General features: G+C 43.7%; 1 protein-coding gene across 1 annotated transcript in view; it reads left to right on the top strand.

The window, feature by feature from the left end:
- The window catches only part of LOC132833902 (deleted in malignant brain tumors 1 protein-like), a 52,199-nt gene that overhangs the window by 14,820 nt on the left and 11,318 nt on the right, over positions 1-26,061 (top strand). The window contains exons 7-13 of the mRNA XM_060852560.1: positions 7,125-7,439; positions 8,966-9,280; positions 10,807-11,121; positions 12,648-12,962; positions 14,489-14,803; positions 16,330-16,644; positions 25,633-25,947. Of these exons, the coding sequence (XP_060708543.1) occupies positions 7,125-7,439; positions 8,966-9,280; positions 10,807-11,121; positions 12,648-12,962; positions 14,489-14,803; positions 16,330-16,644; positions 25,633-25,947 (2,205 nt within the window). The remainder of the gene's footprint in view (positions 1-7,124; positions 7,440-8,965; positions 9,281-10,806; positions 11,122-12,647; positions 12,963-14,488; positions 14,804-16,329; positions 16,645-25,632; positions 25,948-26,061) is intronic.

Here is a 26,061-nt window from a genome sequence, read left to right as displayed (position 1 = left end):
TCGCATCTGGTCATTTCATTGCGTTACGTTCTCCCACTATTAACATCCTGGGGATTACCATTGAGAGAGTATCTAACCATCGCCCATTGGCATTCCATGGTGTTATCATCACTGACTCCCCCCATTATTAATCTCCTGGGGGTTACCATTGAAAGAGAATTTAAACTTTGCCTCTTTACATTTAACTGCATTACTATCCCTGAATCTCCCTCACTCACAACATTCTGGGGGTTACTGTCCAGAAAACATCTAGCCAATTCCCTTTAACACTCAATGGTGTTATCATCAGTGATTCCCCCAATATCAGCATACTGGATGTTACCGTTGAGAGAGAATCTAACCATCACCCATTGAAATTGGCATGACAATAATTTAATTCCTCACAATCAACCTCCTGGGAGTTACTGTTGAGGAAGAATCTAACCGATGCTTTCCTTGACCTTCAACAGCATTACCATTTCTGAATTTGCAAATATGATAATCCTGGGGGTTACCATTGAATGCCAATCGAGCAACCACCATCTTGATATTCAATGGTGTCACCATCTCTAAGTCAGTGAAAATCAATATCGTGATGGTTACCATTGAGAGAGATTCTAGCATTCACCCTCTTCACATTCAATGGACTTACTATCACTAAATGCCCCCGCTCTCAACATCCTGGTTTTTACCATTGACACGGAATCGAAACATTGCTTCTTGATAGTTGATGTGATGAGAGTTGCTGCATCTCCCCCCCCCCCCCCCCCCCCCGCCCACTTTACAGGGAGTGTGTTCCAGATTCCCCACCACTTTCTGGGTGGTGAAGGGTTTCTCACATCCCCTCTAAACACCCTGCCCCTTACCTTCAATCTATTCCACATCCCCCCAGCCCTTGACATTGATCCTTCTATCATGGGAGAAATGTTTTTTCCAGAACACCCTATTGTACCCCCTCATCATTTTATACATCTTAATCATGACCCACCCCCACCCCTCAATCTCCTCTACTCTAAGGAAGACAATAACAATCATATGGCAACAATGTTTATGAGACATTTCGAAAGGCACAAAGACAGGTAAGGAATGCTAAATGCAGCGAATGTGCAGAAAGATGGGATTTGTTTACAATGGCATCATGGTCAGCCCAGACATGATGGGCCAAAGAGCCTGTTCCTGTTGTGTACCGCCCTATCGATACATGGGGAGTGATCCTGTCATTGTGAATAACATTGCTTCCTTAGACTGAAATGTCCATTGAAGGAGCAAATCCATTATTTGTAAGACTTTGATGAATGGCTTGAAACAGAGGATCGATCAAAGCTCTTAACTTTATGTTTCCCTCAACAAATAAATGTTTTCCTGGAAGATAACAGTTTATACTCTCTCTGCACTTTACATTCAGATCCGATTGCAATGCGATTGATGATTGTTATTAAGAATGGTGGTGTGTTAGCCATTTTTGGTGCCATGGATCGTAAGGACAGGAGTGGAATTCTCCTGAATCCCCTTCAGAGAACGTGTCCACACATAGCAAGACCTGGATAATGTCCAGGCTTGGGCTGACAAGTGGCAAATCAGAGTCACACCAGACAAATGCCAGGCTATGGCCATGAGACCATTAGACACAGGAGCAGGAATTAGACCATTTAGCCCATCAAGTCTGCTCCGTCATGCAGTCATGACTGATCAGTTTCTCAGCCCCATTCTCCCGCTTTCTCCCCGTAACCCTTGATCCCCTTCACAATTAAGAACCTATCTATCTCATTCTTAAGTTGTTGTGGTTCTGTTCGCCGAGCTGGAAGTTTTTGCTGCAAACGTTTCGTTCCCTGGCTAGGGAACATCATCAGTGCTATTGGAGCCTCCTGTGAAGCGCTGCTTTGATGTTTCTTCCGGTATTTATAGTGGTTTGTTCTTGCCGCTTCCGGGTGTCAGTTTCAGCTGTAGTAGTTTGTATGTGGGGTCCAGGTCGATGTGTCTGTTGATGGATGTTCTTGCCGCTTCCGGGTGTCAGTTTCAGCTGTAGTGGTTTGTATATGGGGTCCAGGTCCATGTGTCTGTTAATGGAGTTTGTGGATGAATGCCATGCCTCTAGGAATTCCCTGGCTGTTCTCTGTCTGGCTTGTCCTATGATGGTAGTGTTTTCCCAGTCAAATTCATGTTCCTGGTTGTCTGAGTGTATGGCTACTAGGGATAGCTGGTCGTGTCGTTTTGTGGCTAGCTGATGTTCATGGATGCGGATTGTTAGCTGTCTTCCTGTTTGTCCTATATAGTGTTTTGTGCAGTCCTTGCATGGTATTTTGTAAACTACGTTAGTTTGGCTCGTGCTGGCTATTGGGTCCTTTGTTCTAGTGAGTTGTTGTCTGAGTGTGGAAGTTGGCTTGTGTGCTGTTATGAGTCCTAAGGGTCGCAGTAGTCTGGCTGCCAGTTCTGAGACGCTCCTGACGTATGGTAGTGTGGCTAGTCCTTTTGGTTGTGGCATGTCCTCATTCCGTGATCTATCTCTTAGGCATCTGGTGATAAAGTTGCGTGGGTATCCGTTATTGGCGAATACCTTGTATAGGTGTTCCTCTTCCTCTTTTCGCAGTTCTGGTGTACTGCAGTGTATTGTGGCTCTTTTGAATAGTGTCCTGATGCAGCTTCGTTTATGTGTGTTGGGGTGGTTACTTTCGTAGTTTAGGACTTGGTCCGTGTGTGTTGGTTTCCTGTGTACCGGTGAATTCTCCGTTGGGTGTTCTCTCTACTAACACATCTAGGAATGGGAGTTGGCTATCCTTTTCCTCTTCTCTCGTGAATCGTATTCCTGTGAGTGTGGCGTTGATGATTCGGTGTGTTTTTTCTATTTCTGTGACACTATCATAGTATCACTACCAGGGACACCAGCATACAAACTGGCCAAAGAACTACAACAAAAACTGAAACACCTAGTCAGCGGATCCAAACACTCCATACAATCAACACAGGAATTCTTGGACATCATCAGGAATACACACATAGACAAAGAAGAAACCATGGTATCATTCGACGTGACGGCACTGTTCACATCAATTGACAAAACCCTAGCCAGAGAAACAATAGCCAACCTACTGGACATACATAACAGTACACAGGAGGCCGAACCTATCAACAAGGACGGCATACTTAAACTACTAGACCTGTGCCTCACCACACACTTTACATTCAACAATCAGATATACGAACATATCAACGGAACACCCATGGGATCACCAATCTCGGGACTCATAGCAAAGGCAGTTATGCAAAGGTTAGAACATACAGCCCTACCACAAATCCAACCCAAACTCTGGATCAGATACGTCGATGACACCTTTGTAATCATCAAAAACACAGAAATAGAAAAAACACACCGAATCATTAACGCCACACTCACAGGAATACGATTCACGAGAGAAGAGGAAAAGGATAGCCAACTCCCATTCCTAGACGTGTTAGTAGAGAGAACACCCAACGGAGAATTCACCACAAGGGTACACAGGAAACCAAGTCCTAAACTACGAAAGTAACCACCCCAACACACACAAACGAAGCTGCATCAGGACACTATTCAAAAGAGCCACAATACACTGCAGTACACCAGAACAGCGAAAAGAGGAAGAGGAACACCTATACAAGGTATTCGCCAAAAACGGATACCCACGCAACTTTATCACCAGATGCCTAAGAGATAGACCACGGAACGAGGACATGCCACAACCAAAAGGACTAGCCACACTACCATATGTCAGGAGCGTCTCAGAACTGACAGCCAGACTACTGCGACCCTTAGGACTCATAACAGCACACAAGCCAACTTCCACACTCAGACAACAACTCACTAGAACAAAGGACCCAATAGCCAGCACGAGCCAAACTAACGTAGTTTACAAAATACCATGCAAGGACTGCACAAAACACTATATAGGACAAACAGGAAGACAGCTAACAATCCGCATCCATGAACATCAGCTAGCCACAAAACGACACGACCAGCTATCCCTAGTAGCCATACACTCAGACAACCAGGAACATGAATTTGACTGGGAAAACACTACCATCATAGGACAAGCCAGACAGAGAACAGCCAGGGAATTCCTAAAGGCATGGCATTCATCCACAAACTCCATTAACAGACACATGGACCTGGACCCCATATACAAACCACTACAGCTGAAACTGACACCCGGAAGCGGCAAGAACATCCATCAACAGACACATCGACCTGGACCCCACATACAAACTACTACAGCTGAAACTGACACCCGGAAGCGGCAAGAACAAACCACTATAAATACCGGAAGAAACATCAAAGCAGCGCTTCACAGGAGGCTCCAATAGCACTGATGATGTTCCCTAGCCAGGGAACGAAACGTTTGCAGCAAAAACTTCCAGCTCGGCGAACAGAACCACAACAACGGACACCCGAGCTACAAATCTTCAACTAGACTTTAATCAGTCTTAAGTATACTCGATGACCTGGCCTCCACAGCCTCCTATGGCAATGAATTCCATAGATTCCCCACTCTCTGGCTGAAGAAGTTTCTCCTTATCTCTGTTCTAAAAAGTCTTCCCTTTACTCTAAGGTTCTGCTCTCAAGTCCTCGTCTCTTCTAATGATAGAAACATCTTCCCAACTTCCACTCTGTCCAGACCATTCCATATTCTGTACGTTTCAATTAGATCACCCCCTCATCCTTCTAAACTCCACTGAGTATAGACCCAGGGTCCCCAAATGTTCCTCATATGTTAAGGTATTTATTCCTGGGACCATTCTCATGAATCTCCTCTGAACACGCTCCAGGGCCAATACTTCTCTCCTGAGATATGGGGCCAAAAGCTGACCACAATAATGTGGACTAACTACAGCCTTATTGGGCCTCAGAAGTACATCCCTGCTTTTATGTTCAGGCCCTCTCGAAATAAATGCCATCATTGCATTTGTCTTCCTAACCTATTGACTCAATCTGCAAGTTTACCTTGACAGAATCCTGGATTAGCACTCCCAAGTCTATTTCCACTTCAGATTTCTGAATTTTCTCTCTATTTAGTAAATAGTTGGTGCCTCTATTCTTCCTACCCAAGATGCATGACCTCAGACTTCTCACATTGTACTCCACCTGCCATGTCTTTGCCCACTCTCCTAACCTGTCCAATTTCTCCTGCAGCCTGCCCGCCTCCTCAATACTACCTATCCCTCTACCTATCTTTGTATTGTCTGCAAACTTAGCTAGAATGCCCTCAGTTCCTTCATCTGGATTGTTAATGTCTAAAGTGAAAAGTTGTGGTCCCAACACTGAGCCTTGCAGAACACCACTTGTCACCAGTTGCTATCCTGAAAAGGACACTTTTATCCCCACTCTCTGCTTTCTGCCAGACAGCCAAGCTTCTATCCATGCTAGCACCTTGCCTCTAACACCATGGGCCCTTATCTTACTCAGTAGCCTCCTGTGTGGCACCTTGTCGAGGGCCTTTTCAAGTCCTGGTAGATAACATCCATTGGTTCTCCTTGGTCCAATCTGCTCTCTACTTCCTCAAAATATTTTAGCAGGTTTGTCAGGCATGACCTTCCCTTGATGAAACCATGCTGACTCTGCATTATTTTACCGTACACTTCCAAGTATTCAGAAATCTCATCCTTCACAATGGATTCAAGGATCTTGCCCACGACCAAGATTAATCTCATTGATCTGTAATTTTCTATATTCTGCCTTACTCCCTTTTTAAAGGGGTGTTACATGAGCAATTTTCCAGTCCTCTGAAACCCTCCCTGATTCTAGTGATTTCTGAAACAGTACCACTAATGCCTCCACTATCCCTTCAGTTATCTCTCTTAGAATTCTGGGTTGCAGTCCATCTGGTCCAGGTGAAGTCCATCCTGACTAATAACATCCTAAGGGTTACCGTTGTGAGAGTATCGAACCATCACCCATTGGCATTCAGTGGCATTACCATCCTGGGGGTTACCATTGAAAGAGAATTCACATTTTGCCCCTTGACATTCAACCACATTACTATTCCTGGATCACCCTTGCTGACAATACACTGGGGGTTACCGACAGAAACAATCTAGCCATCGTTCATTGTACTCAATGGTGTTGCCATCAATGAATTCTCCAATATCAATATCCAGGATGCTACCATTGAAAGAGACTCAGTGGCATCACAATAACTGAATCACTCACATTCAAACTCCTGGGGGTTACCATTGAGTGACAATCTAGTAATCACCACCTTGATGTTCAATAGCTCATTCTGAGGCTCACTGAAGATGTTACCTAGTATGGTGGCGAAACATCTGAAATGAACCTTACAACTCAGCAAGCAGACCTACATCCAGGTGTCAGCATCTCTAAATCCATGAAAATCAATATCTTGATGGTTACTATTGAGAGATATTCTAGCATTCGCCCTCTTCACATTCAATGGACTTACTATCACTGAATGTCCCCGCTCTCGACATCCTGGGATTTACCATTGACAGGGAATCGAAACATTCCTTCTTGACACTCGAAGTGATGAGAGTTGCTGCATCTCCCATCCTTACAGGAAGTGTTTTCCAGGTTTCCCACCCCCACACCCTGTGTTGAGAAGGTTTACCTCAAATCCCCTTTAAAACCCTTGCCTATTACCATCAATCTCTTCCCATTGACCCCATCCCTTGTTATTCGGGTATCTATCAAGGGGAAAACTTTCCTCCTGTGCACCCTATTTATTTATACATTTCAATCATACACTCTCCCCCCTCCCACCCACTATAATCTCTTCTCCAAGGAAAACAATGGCATGCATGTGACAACAAAGTTTAAGAGACATTTAGACAGACAAGGAATAGCTGGACAGAGATGGTGTGCAGGAAGATGGGAATTAGTTTACAATGGCATCATGGTCAGCCCAGACATGGTGGGCCAAAGAAGCTGTTTGTGCATTGTACCATCCTATTGTGTCAAGGGGAGCAGACCTGAAGTTGTGAACAAGATGGCTTCCTTTAATTGAAATGTCTATTTGAAGGAGCAAATTCTTTTTTTTATGAATTTAATGAACATCTTGAAACAGAGGATCAATCAATGGTCTTGATTTCCTGTTTCCCTCAACAAATAAACGCTTTGCTGGAGGATAATTGTTTCTGCTCTATCTGCTCTTTACCTTCAGATCCGATTGCAATACGACTGATGGATGGGAATGGTCCCTGTTCGGGGAGAGTTGAGATCTATTACAACAACAGCTGGGGAGCCGTCTGCGATGATAGTTGGGACATCATTGATGCGAATGTCGCTTGTCGGCAAATTGGATGTGGACCTGCCCAATCAGCTCCAGGCAACGCTCACTTTGGGCCAGCACAGTCTTCCTTCTGGTTGGATGATGTTGGTTGTAAAGGCACTGAGTGGAATCTGTACCAGTGTCAATCGAACTCACTGGGCAAGCACAACTGCCAACCTAACGAGGCAGCGTCTGCTATTTGTTCAGGTAATGTTCATTTTCAGTGAATTGTGTTAGGCGTCCCACCTGAGGTGACACGACAGATTGTTGTAAAGAACGATGATGTGTTAGCCATTTTTGCTGTAACGGGTGTTAAGGACTGCAAAGGAATTCTGCCAGATCCTCTCCAGAGACTGAAGTATTCTTCGTCCATATGTAGTAAGACCTGGATAATGTCCAGTCTTGGGCTGACAAGTGACAAATAAGTGGTGAGACAAATGCCAGGCAATGACCATTTCTAATAAGAGACAATATCGCTATCACACCTTGTCATTCAATGGCATTACCATTCTCCCACAACCAACATCCTGGGGGTTACCATTGGGAGAGAATCTAAACTTTGACCCTTGACATTCAACACCCTACTATCCCTGAATCTCCCCTGCTGACAACATGTTGAGGGTTACCATTGTGAATCAACACAGCCATCAACCATTTAGACTCAATGGTGTTAACATCAATGAATTCTCCAATTTCAATGTCCTGAATATTACCATTGAGAGAGAATCTAACCATCATTCCTTAACAATCAGTGGCATGACAATGAACTAATCACTCACAAGCACCCTCATGGGGATACCATTGAGAAAGAATATAACCTTTGCTCCCTTGACATTAAATGGAATTACCATTACCAAATTCCTCATTGTCATAATCTTGGGGTTTATCATTGAGAGAGAATCCAGCAACTGCCACCTTGACACTCAATGGTGTCACCATCACCGAATCTGTTAAAGTTAATATCCTGATGGTTACGATTAAGAGAGATTCTAGCAATTGCTCTCTTCACATTCAATGGTGGTACCATCACTGAATGCCCAAACTCTCAAAATTTGTATTTTCCATTGAGAGGGAATCTAAACATCGCTTCTTGATGCTCAATGCAATGAGGGTTGCTGCATCTCCAAACCATACAGGTAATGAGCTCCAGATTCCCCACCACCCCCTGGGTTTCTCACATCCCCTCTAAACCCCCCGCCCCTTACCTTCAATCTCTTCCACTTTCCCCCAGCCTTTGCCATTGATTCATCTATCAAGAGGGGAACATTTCTTCCTGTCCATCGTATCTATGCCATTCATTATTTTATACACCTCAATCATGTCCCCTCTCTCATCCCCCATCTCCTCTGCTCAAAGGAAAACAACGTCAGTCATATGACAGCAAACTTTAAGAGACATTCAGACAGGCACATAGAAGGCAAGGAATAGCTGAATACAGACGGTATGCAGGAAGTTGGGATTCGTTTACAATGGTATCATGGTCAGTCCAAACATGATGGGCTGAAGAGCCCGTTCCTGTGTTGTATTCAAGGGGAGTGACCCTGTCGTTGTGAATAATATTGCTTCCTCTGATTTAAATGTATATTTGAAGAAGCAAATCGATTATTTTTATGACTTTGATGAAGGTCTTGAAACAGAGGATCAATCAATGCTCTTGACTTCATGTTGCCCTCAACAAATAAATGCTTTGCTGGAGGATAATTGTTTCTGCTCTATCTGCTCTTTACCTTCAGATCCGATTGCAGTACGACTGAGGGATGGGAATGGTCCCTGTTCGGGGAGAGTTGAGATCTATTACAACAACAGCTGGGGAGCCGTCTGCGATGATAGTTGGGACATCATTGATGCGAATGTCGCTTGTCAGCAAATTGGATGTGGACCTGCCCAGTCAGCTCCAGGCAACGCTCACTTTGGACCAGCACAGTCTTCCTTCTGGTTGGACGATGTTGGTTGTAAAGGCACTGAGTGGAATCTGTACCAGTGTCAATCGAACTCATTGGGCAAGCACAACTGCCAACCTAACGAGGCAGCGTCTGCTATTTGTTCAGGTAATGTTCATTTTCAGTGAATTGTGTTAGGCGTCCCACCTGAGGTGACACGACAGATTGTTGTAAAGAACGATGATGTGTTAGCCATTTTTGCTGTAACGGGTGTTAAGGACTGCAAAGGAATTCTGCCAGATCCTCTCCAGAGACTGAAGTATTCTTCGTCCATATGTAGTAAGACCTGGATAATGTCCAGTCTTGGGCTGACAAGTGACAAATAAGTGGCGAGACAAATGCCAGGCAATGACCATTTCTAATAAGAGACAATATCGCTATCACACCTTGTCATTCAATGGCATTACCATTCTCCCACAACCAACATCCTGGGGGTTACCATTGGGAGAGAATCTAAACTTTGACCCTTGACATTCAACACCCTACTATCCCTGAATCTCCCCTGCTGACAACATGTTGAGGGTTACCATTGTGAATCAACACAGCCATCAACCATTTAGACTCAATGGTGTTAACATCAATGAATTCTCCAATTTCAATGTCCTGAATATTACCATTGAGAGAGAATCTAACCATCATTCCTTAACAATCAGTGGCATGACAATGAACTAATCACTCACAAGCACCCTCATGGGGATACCATTGAGAAAGAATATAACCTTTGCTCCCTTGACATTAAATGGAATTACCATTACCAAATTCCTCATTGTCATAATCTTGGGGTTTATCATTGAGAGAGAATCCAGCAACTGCCACCTTGACACTCAATGGTGTCACCATCACCGAATCTGTTAAAGTTAATATCCTGATGGTTACGATTAAGAGAGATTCTAGCAATTGCTCTCTTCACATTCAATGGTGGTACCATCACTGAATGCCCAAACTCTCAAAATTTGTATTTTCCATTGAGAGGGAATCTAAACATCGCTTCTTGATGCTCAATGCAATGAGGGTTGCTGCATCTCCAAACCATACAGGTAATGAGCTCCAGATTCCCCACCACCCCCTGGGTTTCTCACATCCCCTCTAAACCCCCCGCCCCTTACCTTCAATCTCTTCCACTTTCCCCCAGCCTTTGCCATTGATTCATCTATCAAGAGGGGAACATTTCTTCCTGTCCATCGTATCTATGCCATTCATTATTTTATACACCTCAATCATGTCCCCTCTCTCATCCCCCATCTCCTCTGCTCAAAGGAAAACAACGTCAGTCATATGACAGCAAACTTTAAGAGACATTCAGACAGGCACATAGAAGGCAAGGAATAGCTGAATACAGACGGTATGCAGGAAGTTGGGATTCATTTACAATGGTATCATGGTCAGTCCAAACATGATGGGCTGAAGAGCCCGTTCCTGTGTTGTATTCAAGGGGAGTGACCCTGTCGTTGTGAATAATATTGCTTCCTCTGATTTAAATGTATATTTGAAGAAGCAAATCGATTATTTTTATGACTTTGATGAAGGTCTTGAAACAGAGGATCAATCAATGCTCTTGACTTCATGTTGCCCTCAACAAATAAATGCTTTGCTGGAGGATAATTGTTTCTGCTCTATCTGCTCTTTACCTTCAGATCCGATTGCAGTACGACTGAGGGATGGGAATGGTCCCTGTTCGGGGAGAGTTGAGATCTATTACAACAACAGCTGGGGAGCCGTCTGCGATGATAGTTGGGACATCATTGATGCGAATGTCGCTTGTCGGCAAATTGGATGTGGACCTGCCCAGTCAGCTCCAGGCAACGCTCACTTTGGACCAGCACAGTCTTCCTTCTGGTTGGACGATGTTGGTTGTAAAGGCACTGAGTGGAATCTGTACCAGTGTCAATCGAACTCATTGGGCAAGCACAACTGCCAACCTAACGAGGCAGCGTCTGCTATTTGTTCAGGTAATGTTCATTTTCAGTGAATTGTGTTAGGCGTCCCACCTGAGGTGACACGACAGATTGTTGTAAAGAACGATGATGTGTTAGCCATTTTTGCTGTAACGGGTGTTAAGGACTGCAAAGGAATTCTGCCAGATCCTCTCCAGAGACTGAAGTATTCTTCGTCCATATGTAGTAAGACCTGGATAATGTCCAGTCTTGGGCTGACAAGTGACAAATAAGTGGCGAGACAAATGCCAGGCAATGACCATTTCTAATAAGAGACAATATCGCTATCACACCTTGTCATTCAATGGCATTACCATTCTCCCACAACCAACATCCTGGGGGTTACCATTGGGAGAGAATCTAAACTTTGACCCTTGACATTCAACACCCTACTATCCCTGAATCTCCCCTGCTGACAACATGTTGAGGGTTACCATTATGAATCAACACAGCCATCAACCATTTAGACTCAATGGTGTTAACATCAATGAATTCTCCAATTTCAATGTCCTGAATATTACCATTGAGAGAGAATCTAACCATCATTCCTTAACAATCAGTGGCATGACAATGAACTAATCACTCACAAGCACCCTCATGGGGATACCATTGAGAAAGAATATAACCTTTGCTCCCTTGACATTAAATGGAATTACCATTACCAAATTCCTCATTGTCATAATCTTGGGGTTTATCATTGAGAGAGAATCCAGCAACTGCCACCTTGACACTCAATGGTGTCACCATCACTGAATCTGTTAAAGTTAATATCCTGATGGTTACGATTAAGAGAGATTCTAGCAATTGCTCTCTTCACATTCAATGGTGGTACCATCACTGAATGCCCAAACTCTCAAAATTTGTATTTTCCATTGAGAGGGAATCTAAACATCGCTTCTTGATGCTCAATGCAATGAGGGTTGCTGCATCTCCAAACCATACAGGTAATGAGCTCCAGATTCCCCACCACCCTCTGGGTTTCTCACATCCCCTCTAAACCCCCCGCCCCTTACCTTCAATCTCTTCCACTTTCCCCCAGCCTTTGCCATTGATTCATCTATCAAGAGGGGAACATTTCTTCCTGTCCATCGTATCTATGCCATTCATTATTTTATACACCTCAATCATGTCCCCTCTCTCATCCCCCATCTCCTCTGCTCAAAGGAAAACAACGTCAGTCATATGACAGCAAACTTTAAGAGACATTCAGACAGGCACATAGAAGGCAAGGAATAGCTGAATACAGACGGTATGTAGGAAGTTGGGATTCGTTTACAATGGTATCATGGTCAGTCCAAACATGATGGGCTGAAGAGCCCGTTCCTGTGTTGTATTCAAGGGGAGTGACCCTGTCGTTGTGAATAATATTGCTTCCTCTGATTTAAATGTATATTTGAAGAAGCAAATCGATTATTTTTATGACTTTGATGAAGGTCTTGAAACAGAGGATCAATCAATGCTCTTGACTTCATGTTGCCCTCAACAAATAAATGCTTTGCTGGAGGATAATTGTTTCTGCTCTATCTGCTCTTTACCTTCAGATCCGATTGCAGTACGACTGAGGGATGGGAATGGTCCCTGTTCGGGGAGAGTTGAGATCTATTACAACAACAGCTGGGGAGCCGTCTGCGATGATAGTTGGGACATCATTGATGCGAATGTCGCTTGTCAGCAAATTGGATGTGGACCTGCCCAGTCAGCTCCAGGCAACGCTCACTTTGGACCAGCACAGTCTTCCTTCTGGTTGGACGATGTTGGTTGTAAAGGCACTGAGTGGAATCTGTACCAGTGTCAATCGAACTCATTGGGCAAGCACAACTGCCAACCTAACGAGGCAGCGTCTGCTATTTGTTCAGGTAATGTTCATTTTCAGTGAATTGTGTTAGGCGTCCCACCTGAGGTGACACGACAGATTGTTGTAAAGAACGATGATGTGTTAGCCATTTTTGCTGTAACGGGTGTTAAGGACTGCAAAGGAATTCTGCCAGATCCTCTCCAGAGACTGAAGTATTCTTCGTCCATATGTAGTAAGACCTGGATAATGTCCAGTCTTGGGCTGACAAGTGACAAATAAGTGGCGAGACAAATGCCAGGCAATGACCATTTCTAATAAGAGACAATATCGCTATCACACCTTGTCATTCAATGGCATTACCATTCTCCCACAACCAACATCCTGGGGGTTACCATTGGGAGAGAATCTAAACTTTGACCCTTGACATTCAACACCCTACTATCCCTGAATCTCCCCTGCTGACAACATGTTGAGGGTTACCATTGTGAATCAACACAGCCATCAACCATTTAGACTCAATGGTGTTAACATCAATGAATTCTCCAATTTCAATGTCCTGAATATTACCATTGAGAGAGAATCTAACCATCATTCCTTAACAATCAGTGGCATGACAATGAACTAATCACTCACAAGCACCCTCATGGGGATACCATTGAGAAAGAATATAACCTTTGCTCCCTTGACATTAAATGGAATTACCATTACCAAATTCCTCATTGTCATAATCTTGGGGTTTATCATTGAGAGAGAATCCAGCAACTGCCACCTTGACACTCAATGGTGTCACCATCACCGAATCTGTTAAAGTTAATATCCTGATGGTTACGATTAAGAGAGATTCTAGCAATTGCTCTCTTCACATTCAATGGTGGTACCATCACTGAATGCCCAAACTCTCAAAATTTGTATTTTCCATTGAGAGGGAATCTAAACATCGCTTCTTGATGCTCAATGCAATGAGGGTTGCTGCATCTCCAAACCATACAGGTAATGAGCTCCAGATTCCCCACCACCCTCTGGGTTTCTCACATCCCCTCTAAACCCCCCGCCCCTTACCTTCAATCTCTTCCACTTTCCCCCAGCCTTTGCCATTGATTCATCTATCAAGAGGGGAACATTTCTTCCTGTCCATCGTATCTATGCCATTCATTATTTTATACACCTCAATCATGTCCCCTCTCTCATCCCCCATCTCCTCTGCTCAAAGGAAAACAACGTCAGTCATATGACAGCAAACTTTAAGAGACATTCAGACAGGCACATAGAAGGCAAGGAATAGCTGAATACAGACGGTATGTAGGAAGTTGGGATTCGTTTACAATGGTATCATGGTCAGTCCAAACATGATGGGCTGAAGAGCCCGTTCCTGTGTTGTATTCAAGGGGAGTGACCCTGTCGTTGTGAATAATATTGCTTCCTCTGATTTAAATGTATATTTGAAGAAGCAAATCGATTATTTTTATGACTTTGATGAAGGTCTTGAAACAGAGGATCAATCAATGCTCTTGACTTCATGTTGCCCTCAACAAATAAATGCTTTGCTGGAGGATAATTGTTTCTGCTCTATCTGCTCTTTACCTTCAGATCCGATTGCAGTACGACTGAGGGATGGGAATGGTCCCTGTTCGGGGAGAGTTGAGATCTATTACAACAACAGCTGGGGAGCCGTCTGCGATGATAGTTGGGACATCATTGATGCGAATGTCGCTTGTCAGCAAATTGGATGTGGACCTGCCCAGTCAGCTCCAGGCAACGCTCACTTTGGACCAGCACAGTCTTCCTTCTGGTTGGACGATGTTGGTTGTAAAGGCACTGAGTGGAATCTGTACCAGTGTCAATCGAACTCATTGGGCAAGCACAACTGCCAACCTAACGAGGCAGCGTCTGCTATTTGTTCAGGTAATGTTCATTTTCAGTGAATTGTGTTAGGCGTCCCACCTGAGGTGACACGACAGATTGTTGTAAAGAACGATGATGTGTTAGCCATTTTTGCTGTAACGGGTGTTAAGGACTGCAAAGGAATTCTGCCAGATCCTCTCCAGAGACTGAAGTATTCTTCGTCCATATGTAGTAAGACCTGGATAATGTCCAGTCTTGGGCTGACAAGTGACAAATAAGTGGCGAGACAAATGCCAGGCAATGACCATTTCTAATAAGAGACAATATCGCTATCACACCTTGTCATTCAATGGCATTACCATTCTCCCACAACCAACATCCTGGGGGTTACCATTGGGAGAGAATCTAAACTTTGACCCTTGACATTCAACACCCTACTATCCCTGAATCTCCCCTGCTGACAACATGTTGAGGGTTACCATTGTGAATCAACACAGCCATCAACCATTTAGACTCAATGGTGTTAACATCAATGAATTCTCCAATTTCAATGTCCTGAATATTACCATTGAGAGAGAATCTAACCATCATTCCTTAACAATCAGTGGCATGACAATGAACTAATCACTCACAAGCACCCTCATGGGGATACCATTGAGAAAGAATATAACCTTTGCTCCCTTGACATTAAATGGAATTACCATTACCAAATTCCTCATTGTCATAATCTTGGGGTTTATCATTGAGAGAGAATCCAGCAACTGCCACCTTGACACTCAATGGTGTCACCATCACCGAATCTGTTAAAGTTAATATCCTGATGGTTACGATTAAGAGAGATTCTAGCAATTGCTCTCTTCACATTCAATGGTGGTACCATCACTGAATGCCCAAACTCTCAAAATTTGTATTTTCCATTGAGAGGGAATCTAAACATCGCTTCTTGATGCTCAATGCAATGAGGGTTGCTGCATCTCCAAACCATACAGGTAATGAGCTCCAGATTCCCCACCACCCTCTGGGTTTCTCACATCCCCTCTAAACCCCCCGCCCCTTACCTTCAATCTCTTCCACTTTCCCCCAGCCTTTGCTATTGATTCATCTATCAAGAGGGGAACATTTCTTCCTGTCCATCGTATCTATGCCATTCATTATTTTATACACCTCAATCATGTCCCCTCTCTCATCCCCCATCTCCTCTGCTCAAAGGAAAACAACGTCAGTCATATGACAGCAAACTTTAAGAGACATTCAGACAGGCACATAGAAGGCAAGGAATAGCTGAATACAGACGGTATGCAGGAAGTTGGGATTCGTTTACAATGGTATCATGGTCAGTCCAAACATGATGGGCTGAAGAGCCCGTTCCTGTGTTGTATTCAAGGGGAGTGACCCTGTCGTTGTGAATAATATTGCTTCCTCTGATTTAAATGTATATTTGAAGAAGCAAATCGATTATTTTTATGACTTTGATGAAGGTCTTGAAACAGAGGATCAATCAATGCTCTTGACTTCATGTTGCCCTCAACAAATAAATGCTTTGCTGGAGGATAATTGTTTCTGCTCTATCTGCTCTTTACCTTCAGATCCGATTGCAGTACGACTGAGGGATGGGAATGGTCCCTGTTCGGGGAGAGTTGAGATCTATTACAACAACAGCTGGGGAGCCGTCTGCGATGATAGTTGGGACATCATTGATGCGAATGTCGCTTGTCAGCAAATTGGATGTGGACCTGCCCAGTCAGCTCCAGGCAACGCTCACTTTGGACCAGCACAGTCTTCCTTCTGGTTGGACGATGTTGGTTGTAAAGGCACTGAGTGGAATCTGTACCAGTGTCAATCGAACTCATTGGGCAAGCACAACTGCCAACCTAACGAGGCAGCGTCTGCTATTTGTTCAGGTAATGTTCATTTTCCATTTCATTTTCAGTGAATTTCATTAGGCTTCCCACCTGAGGTGACGTTGCACATTGTTGTTCTGAACAATGGTGCATCAGCCATTTTTGCTGTAACGGATCTTAAGGACTGAAAAGAATTTCACTGACACTTCAACAGAGACTGAAGCAGTCCGTGTCCACATGTAACAATATCCTAATAACACCCAACCATTTTCAAACATCACATTTCTGATTATCTCAATTGTCTATCAAAATTTGAAAGTTGCTGACAATTTCAGATTCTGACAATTAGAATAATTTCAAGTGCGTGCATCAGGATGTGCATTGACTATCAGAATGACTAGCCCAATGGAGAAAGATAAATATATAATGAAGGAGTGAACTGGGACAGGGAAACAACGTAGAGACAAATCAGGAATTTTAAACAGAGTGCATTGTTAAAAAGATATCTAGATGCCTAGGTCTTTGAAGATTCAAAGACAGAATACAGCAAAGAGGAATACAGGGAGAACTAGCCATTTGGATACAGAACTGGATCAAAGGTAGAAGACAGAAGGTGGTGGTGGAGGGTTGCTTTTCAGACCGGAGGCCTGTGACCAGTGGAGTGCCACAAGGATCGGTACTGGGTCATCTATTTTTTTGTCATTTACATAATTTGGATGCGAGCATAAGATGTACAGTTAGTAAGTTTGCAGATGACACCAAAATTGGAGGTGTAGTGGACAGCGAAGGGGCTTACTTCAGATTACAACAGGATCTTGACCAGATGGGCCAATGGGCTGAGGAGTGGCAGAAGGAGTTGAATCCAGATAAATGCAAGATGCTGCATTTTGGGAAAGCAAATCTTAGCAGGACTTATACACTTAATGGTAACACTCGGGAGTGTTGCTGAACAAAGTGCAGGTTCATAGCTCCTTAAAAGTGGAGTCGCAAGTAGATAAGACAGTGAAGAAGGCATTTGGTATGCTTTCCTTTATTAGTCAGAGTACTGAGTACAGGAATTAGGAGGTCATGTTGTGGCTGTACAGGACATTGGTTAGGCCACTGTTCGAATATTGCGTGCAATTCTGGTCTCCTTCTTATTGGAAAGATATTGTGAAACTTGAAAGGGTTCAGAAGGATGTTGCCAGGGTTGGAGGGTCTGAGCTACAGGGAGAGGCTGAACAGGCAGGGGCTGTTTTCCCTGGAGCGTCGGAGGCTGAGGGGTGACCTTATAGAGGTTTACAAAACTATGAGGGGCATGGATAGGATAAATAGGCAAAGTCTTTTCCCTGGGGTCGGGGAGTCCAGAGGGCATAGGTTTAGGGTGAGAGGGCAACGATATAAAAGAGACCTAAGGGGCAATGTTTTCACACAGAGGGTGGTACGTGTATGGAATGAGCTGCCAGAGGAAGTGGTGGACACTGGTACAATTGCAACATTTAAGAGGCAGTTGGATAGGTATATGAATAGGAAGGGTTTGGAGGGATATGGGCCGGGTGTTGGCAGGTGGGACTGGGTTGGGATATCTGGTCGGCATGGACGGGTTGGACTGAAGGGTCTGTTTCCGTGCTGTACATCTCTATGACTCTATGAACTGCAGCGTGCTGCAGATCTGAAACAAAAAAATGGAAAGTGCTGGAGAAACTCAGTAGTGTTGTTAGCACCTGTGGAGAGAGACAGAGAGAGACAGAGAGATAGAAACAGAGTTAATATTACAGGATATAAACACAGAAAATGCTGGAGAAACTGTGAAATGATAATGCAGAATAGTTGCCATACCCAAGTGAGATGTGAATTGTGAGCAGAATGATCAGAATAAAATGCACAGCTTATTTTCTCGTAAACCCATCATGTTGATGGCTGGTGCGTGATCGCAGCAATGTGGGTTCAATTCCCACAGTTTATCATGAAGGATCTCATTCTCAACATCTGCCCTCACCGAAGGTATGGAGGCCCTCAGGTTCAACTTCCACCAGTATCTGTCTCTGAGGAGAGAGCAGCCCTCTGTTCTGATAAGACTATGTTGACTATATTTTCTACTCATGTTATAACCTGGCTGTTTTCCCACCTGAGTCATGACACATTTCGTTTGATCCAACTGGGGTCTTGTATATGGGATGAAACACTGTTCAGTGAGTTAGTGCTGCCATGTCAACATTTCAACATTGTCAACCCCAATCCAATGTCAATGCTCAATGTATATTCATGAACACTGGTCATTGTTAAAGCAGAAAATGCTGTGTCCCAATGCTGTATCCCAAAGAGTCAAGAATTCTTTGATGAGTAAGTGTCCCTTTGGGAACTGATCAGGCAGGAGGCAAAGGGTTGAAGGGCCAAAAAGCAGGCTTAAATGTAATTCCACTCAAAAACATCTGTGGTTATTTGGAACAGACATTGACACAGACCCCTGCCCACCCAATGTAGTTTCAGCAACTTACTGCATCAAAAGTTAATAGGGTCCTCTCTTGACATGAGTTCAATGATTAGTCTTTTAATACTCACCCAAATAATTTCATGGAATTAAGAAATGAGCAGAAAGGATTTAAATGAAGGAATGATGTGAATTGCCAACTACTTGGCCTACTGGAGAAAAGCAAATTACTGCGGATGCTGGAATCTGAAACCAAAAGAGAAAATGCTGGAAAATCTCAGCAGGTCTGGCAGCATCTGTAAGGAGAGAAAAGCGCTGATGTTTCGAGTCTAACTGACCCTTTGTCAAAGCCCTCTTTGCTAGCTTTGACAAAGGGTCAGTTAGACTCGAAATGTCAGCTCTTTTCTCTCCTTACAGATGCTGCCTGACTTGCTGAGATTTTCCATCATTTTCTTTTTTGGTTACTTGGCCTACTGCTTCATCATCTCCAAAAGGGTGATTTGTACAGAGTTTAATTTGTTTAACTTGTTTAACTCATTGTTTAACTTTATTGTTGGCACCCAAACTTCACATTAATATTTCTATCGCCAACATTGATAATTTTTTCCGTTTTAGGACCATTGTTCATTTGCTTGAGATGAAAATTGGTCCTCTGGCTTAGAGGCTCAATGGTCACATCTGTTTTTGATGCCCGCACCCATCTATCAAAATGACTATGTTTAAGTCTTTCAAACTCAACTAAGTCGGACCTGGTTCCTTCATTATGTTTCTGAATCACTGTACATGTGCTTCTGGTACCAACCTATAAGCACTGAAAATCATCTATTTGACATCTGTATAATCTCTTGGCCCCCCCATCTGACAGCGCTGCACACACTTCACTAGCTCTGTTCCCCCAGCTCAGTCTGAACTAGCATGACCTACAAGTTCTCTGGCAAATCCATCTGCCTCGCCAATTTTTCAAACAAAATAAAAGACTTTGACATCTTTCTCATTGAAATGTGATAATGTTTTAACATATTTGTATAGATCACTCCCCTCTCTCTTCATCCCCATCCTTTTAAAATGGCTTTCCTGACTAAATCACAACTTCTGAAGTTCAAATTCTCTCTCCCTTTCTCTTTTCTGTGTTTTTCTCTCTCTCTCTTTGCTCAGCTCAGAACCTTCTCTCTCCTTCTCTTTCCTTTAACATGGCTCTTCCTTCCCTTTCTTTATCGTCTAATTCCATTTGTCTAAATTGCAGTTTAAGTTTCATAACTCTCTTATACTTGTTTCTCTAATACACCCTAAGTGCTTGACCATTACAATTCCAGCTTTCCTTTTGTCTCTGGTTAAACCCAATTCTAACCTGGATGTAGGTTTGCTCACTGAGCTGAAAGGTTTGTTATCAGACCTTTCATCACCATACTAGGTAACATCATCAGTGAGCCTCCAGTGAAGCACTGGTGGTATGTCCCACTTTCTATTTATGTGTTAGGTTTCTTTGCATTGATGATATCACTTCCTGTGGTGATGCCACTTCCTGTTCTTTTTCTCAGAGTATGGTGGATGGGGTTTGAATCGATGTGTTTATTGATAGAGTTCCAGTTGGAATGCCATGCTTCAAGGAATTCTCGTGCGTGTCTCTGTTTGGCTTGTTCTAGGATGGATGTGTTGTCCTAATATAGGGTTTCCAGCGGAAGCAGGAATACAGAGACGAGAAAAAAACAGCTCTCTCAACCATCCAACCCAAACTTTGGGTCCACTATGTGGTCGACACCTTTTTCACCAAGAAACAAAACAAATTAGAGGAAACCTTCAACACTTTCAATAATGCCCTTACTGGCATAAAATTCACAAAAAACCCAACAAACTGCCATTTCTAGATGTCATAGTAGAGCGAACAGCCAATGGGGAGCTTCAAACCAGCGACTACAGGAAAACAACACACGCAGACCAAATACCTAACTACAGAAGCAATCGTCCAACCCCCACAAACATGCAGTAGGACATTATTGCAACAAGCCATCACACACTTCTGCACCAAGGAACTATGAAGAGCAGAATAGAAATACCTATATTGCGTATTCAAGAAGGACAGGTACCCAATAAACACAGTCCACTGATTCCTCAGCAACAAACCCAAACAGCAGACCCAACGTGCCCAGGAACACTAGCCACTCTCCCCTACATCAAAGATATCTCTGAAATGACTGCCAGACTACTCAGACCCCTTGGCATCATGGTAGCCCACAAACCCACTAGCACAATAAAACAGCGGCCAATGAACTTAAAAGACCCTATACAAACAACAAATGAAATGAATGTCATCTTACAAAATACTTTGCAAGAACTGTAACAAACACTACATCAGACAAACAAGCAGAAAACTAGCCACCAGGGTGCACGAACACCAACTAGCCACCAAAAGACATGACCCGCTATCATTAGATTCCTTGTATACAGATGAGGAAGGACATCTCCTGTGATCTTCCATACCCCAAACCTGTTCAAATATGTCTAAATCTCCGATGTGATCAGTCTAAACCTGTCCAAATCTCGGACCCGAGCTGCCAAATTGTTATGACACAGAGGTGAATGCCTCTGTTAATTAAACCAAACACCCAGAAAAGCTCATCTCGCTTGATAATCTATTAAAGTGTGAGTGACAGAGAACCCCCAAACTCCACTATTTAAAGAAAATTACATCAATTATTTTTAAACTCCACAAGTGAACTTTAAACAACTGTTTGTTTAAACTGCTTACAATCTGCCTTCAACTCTATAACAAATGCTGTTCCAAATAAACACTTATTAAAAATACATCAACTTTATTTCAAAATCACTGTCAACTTTTGTGTTCTTCTTCTGGCTGAGGATCTCCCGAGGTCATCTTCTTTCCTCTTACTGCAAGTACATTTCATATGAAAAGGTAGCTTTGATAGACAGTGTTCCTTGTTTCTTGGACAGCAAGATATTAGGTCTCCATGCATTTCTGTCTCACCAGCAATTGCTCTCTGACCAGTTAACTGATAGGTTAAATTCAAATTGTCGTCAAAACAGCAACCAAAACTCAGGTATCCATTTCGCAGCTGAATGTTGCATATTTTCAATTTTACTGTCCACTCTGTGACTGCCATCTGGTCATGTACACAGGTGCTTGTAATCTCTCAGTTCAAAACAACAATCTCTCTCTTAAAAGTACAGTCCACACCTTCAACTTCACAACACAAGCACACATCTAAATCCTTCTTCAATGCGATGAAAGTTTCTGCCCCTCCCACCCTCACAGGCAGATAGTTCTAAATTCCCCACTACCCTCTTTCCTCACATCTTCCTGAAAACCTCCTGCCCCTTACCTTCGATCTGTGCCCCTTCCCTGGGGTCACTGATCCCTACATCAAGGGGTAGGGTTTCTTCCTGTCTCCCCTATCCCCGGAAACCTGAAGAAGGGCTTATGCCCGAAACATCGAATCTCCTGTTCCTTGGATGCTGCCTGACCTGCTGTGCTTTTTCAGCAACACATTTTCAGCTCAGGTTTCTTCCTGTCTCCCCTATCTAGGGTCCCTCATCATTTTATGTATCTCAATCATGCCCCACCCCCCTCAATCTCCTTTGCTCTGAGAAAAACAACCCCAGTCTGTCCAATCTCTCCCCACCACTGAAACTCTCCAGACCCCACGTTAACCTCCTGGTAATCATGGTAACCACAGTAATCTCCCTCTGCACCCTCACCCAGTGCTATCCCTTCCCTCCTAGAATATGGATTCCTGAACTGCACAGACTACTCTTGCTGTGTAGCCTAACCAATGTTTTAGACAGTTCCAACATCATACCCCTGCTCTTAAACTCTCAAGTAATAAAGGCAAGTATTCCCCCATAAACCTTGTTACAGTCATAGAGTCATAGAGACGTACAGCATGGAAACAGACCCTTTGGTCCAACCTGTCCATGCTGACCAGATATCCCAACCCAATCTAGTCCAATCTGCCAGCATCCGGCCCATATCCCTCCAAACCTTTCCTATTCATATATCCATCCAAATGCCTCTTAAATGTTGTATTTGTACCAGCCTCCACCACATCCTCTGGCAGCTCATTCCATACACGTACCACCCTCTGTGTGAAAAGGTTTCCCCGTATGTCTCTTTTATATCTTTCCCTTCTCACCCTAAACCTATGCCCTCTAGTTCTAGACTCCCCAACTCCAGGGAAAATACTTTGTCTAGTTATCCTATCCATGCCCCTCATAATTTTATAAACCTCTGTAAAATCACCCCTCAGCTTCCGACGCTCCAGAGAAAACAGCCCCAGCCTGTTCATCCCCTCCCTGTAGTTCAAATCCTCCAACCCTGGCAACATCCTTGTAAATCTTTTCTGAACCCTTTCACGTTTCACAACATCTTCCAATAGGAAGGACACCAGAATTGCACACAATATTCCAACAGTGGCCTAACCAATGTCTTGTACAGCCGCAACATGACCTCCGAACTCCTGTACTCAATACTCTGACCAATAAAGGAAAGCATACCAAATTCGTTCTTCACTATCCTATCTACCTGCGACTCTACTTTCAAGAAGCTATGAACCTGCACTCCAAGGTCTCTTTGTTCAGCAACACTCCCTAGGACCTTACCATTAAGTGTATAAGTCCTGCTAAGATTTGCTTTCCCAAAATGCAGCGCCTCGCATTTATCTGAATTAAACTCCATCTGCCACTTCTCAGCCCATTGGCCCATCTGATCAAGATCCTGTTGTAATCTGAGGTAGCCTTCTTCGCTGTCCACTACATCTCCAATTTTGGTGTCATCTGCAAACTTACTAACTGTACCTCTTATTGGGCAGCACGGTGGCACAGTGGTTAGCACTGCTACCTCACAGCGCTAGGGACCTGGGTTCCATTCCCGCCTCAGGCAATTGTCTGTGTGGAATTTGCACATTCTCCCTGTGTCTGCGTGGGTTTCCTCCCACAGTCCAAAGATGTGCAGGTTAGGTGAATTGGCCTTGCTAAATTGCCAGTAGTGGGTTAGGTAATGGGGTAAATGTAGGGGAGTGGGTCTGGGTGGGTTGTTCTTTGGAGGGTCGGTGTGGACTTGTTGGGCCGAAGGGCCTGTTTCCACACTGTAAGTAATCTAATCTAATTGTATACTGCAATCATGTACACCCTTAGAGGCTGAGGGGTGACCTTATAAAGGTTTATGAAATCATGGGGGGGCAGAGATAAGGTGAATCATCGAAGTCTTTCCTCCACACATTTTGAGCCCAGTGACCCTTCTTCAATACTGATGGCTGCCAGGAAAAGGTGGTACATGTGCTGATGACAGGGTAGGTGGAGGGGAAAGGAGTGAGCAGATAGGTGGGGACAGAGCCCAGAGAGAGAGAGAGAGATATAGAAAGTTACACGAACAAATTCATAGTTGATAATCAGCCCAGAGAAGAGGAAAAGCTGGTAATAGGGAAAATGAGTAGGTGAGAAAGTGCTGAAAGCAGCTGATGTCGTGACAGGGTCTGGGCTGTGAGGGATGGGTAAGGCACATGGAAGGAGGTGTATCAGGCTGTGAAATGATTGAACTCGATATTGAATCCTGAAGTCTGCAGGGTACCCTAGTGGGAGATGAGATGCTGTTCTTCCAGTCTGCTCTGAACTTCATTGGAGTATTGGAGTAAGACCCTGAAGGGGGAATGCAGCGGGGCGTGTTTCAGTTTTATTTTAATTGGTCCCAGCTCCTTTCTCACACAGCTTCACATTTTCTGCGATTTTGATATCGTGTGCAAGTGGAACGAGCTAGACAGCTCTTTCGAGTGCAGGCAGAGACATGATGGGTCACATGGGTTCCTTTTGTAAAGTCCAGTGTTTCTACACTGCGTGGAGCGAAAGGCTTGTTTAGCATTATTGCAAGTGGAATAGTATAAAACTGCAGCGAGGGTTTTATCTGAGCAACTAACACATCAGTGGGAATTTGTCAAAACCGATCAAAGTGTGTATGGACCAGAACAAACTCCTTCAGAAGAATATATTAAGAAGATAGCTAGCATCCAAGCTTCTTCTTATTTTGAAGGGAAGTGACAGGCATTGTATTCCAGAAACACTTCAGTTGGTCAAATTGCCAGTCTTGAAGCGGAACACACTTTATTCATACATGACTGTTAAGTTACAACACAAGAAAGAAGAAATTGGAATAACAACTCGCTTGGAAAACTTAACAAAATAATTGATTATTCAACTACTATACAGTAACTGTTCTGATATAGTAACATCCCATAAACACACCCTTGGCAAAGGCAAGTTCAGTAAAATAAGTTGTCTCACAGGTAGCTCTCCAGTCCAGGAAAAAAAGTCAAGAGAAAACTCTCAGAGGGAGAGAGTAGCAGGGAGAAATGTATTGCAATTTCCAAACCCACTTTCAAAATCCTAGTAACTGCCACTGAAAACTAAAACCAAAAATCTAGGTTCTAAGGAGCTTCACCCCACCCATTCAGGATGCTTCTATTGTTCCAAATTTTAAAAAATCCCAAGGCCTCACAAACTGTTTACCTTCTAGGTTCTCAGTCGACTGATCTACTGTCTCAACCTTTCTTCATATAAAAGGACAAAATACATCTCTTAAAACTATAGTATCATCACGTAAGTGACCCTGTATTTACTCTTCTCTCCCATAGAACAATTCCAGGTCAGAATTATGGATGGAGACAATAAGTGTTCAGGGAGAGTGGAAGTCTTTCACAATGCAACATGGGGCACAGTCTGTGATGATGATTGGGACCTAAGTGATGCTCAGGTTGTCTGCACCGAGTTGAGTTGTGGCTTCGCCCACGAGGCGCCCGGAAATGCCAAATTTGGGGAAGGCCTATCATCGATTTGGCTGGACTCCGTCCAATGCAATGGGTCTGAATCAAACCTCTGGAAGTGCCAGTCAAGCGCCCTGGGTCAGCACAACTGCCAACACAGCGAGGATGCATCTGTAATCTGTTCCAGTAAGTATTCCAGCCATTTCCCTGTGGGATCAGTCTTGAATCCGCTACATCTTACGGGAAATGGCATTGTTCAGTTTGTTTTATTTATTATTGTCACATGTACCAAGATACAGT

This window comes from Hemiscyllium ocellatum, chromosome 38 (genome assembly GCF_020745735.1).
Source record: "Hemiscyllium ocellatum isolate sHemOce1 chromosome 38, sHemOce1.pat.X.cur, whole genome shotgun sequence".
In the NCBI taxonomy this organism is placed as follows: Eukaryota; Metazoa; Chordata; class Chondrichthyes; order Orectolobiformes; family Hemiscylliidae; genus Hemiscyllium; species Hemiscyllium ocellatum.
This window is presented reverse-complemented; position numbering and strand designations above follow the sequence as displayed.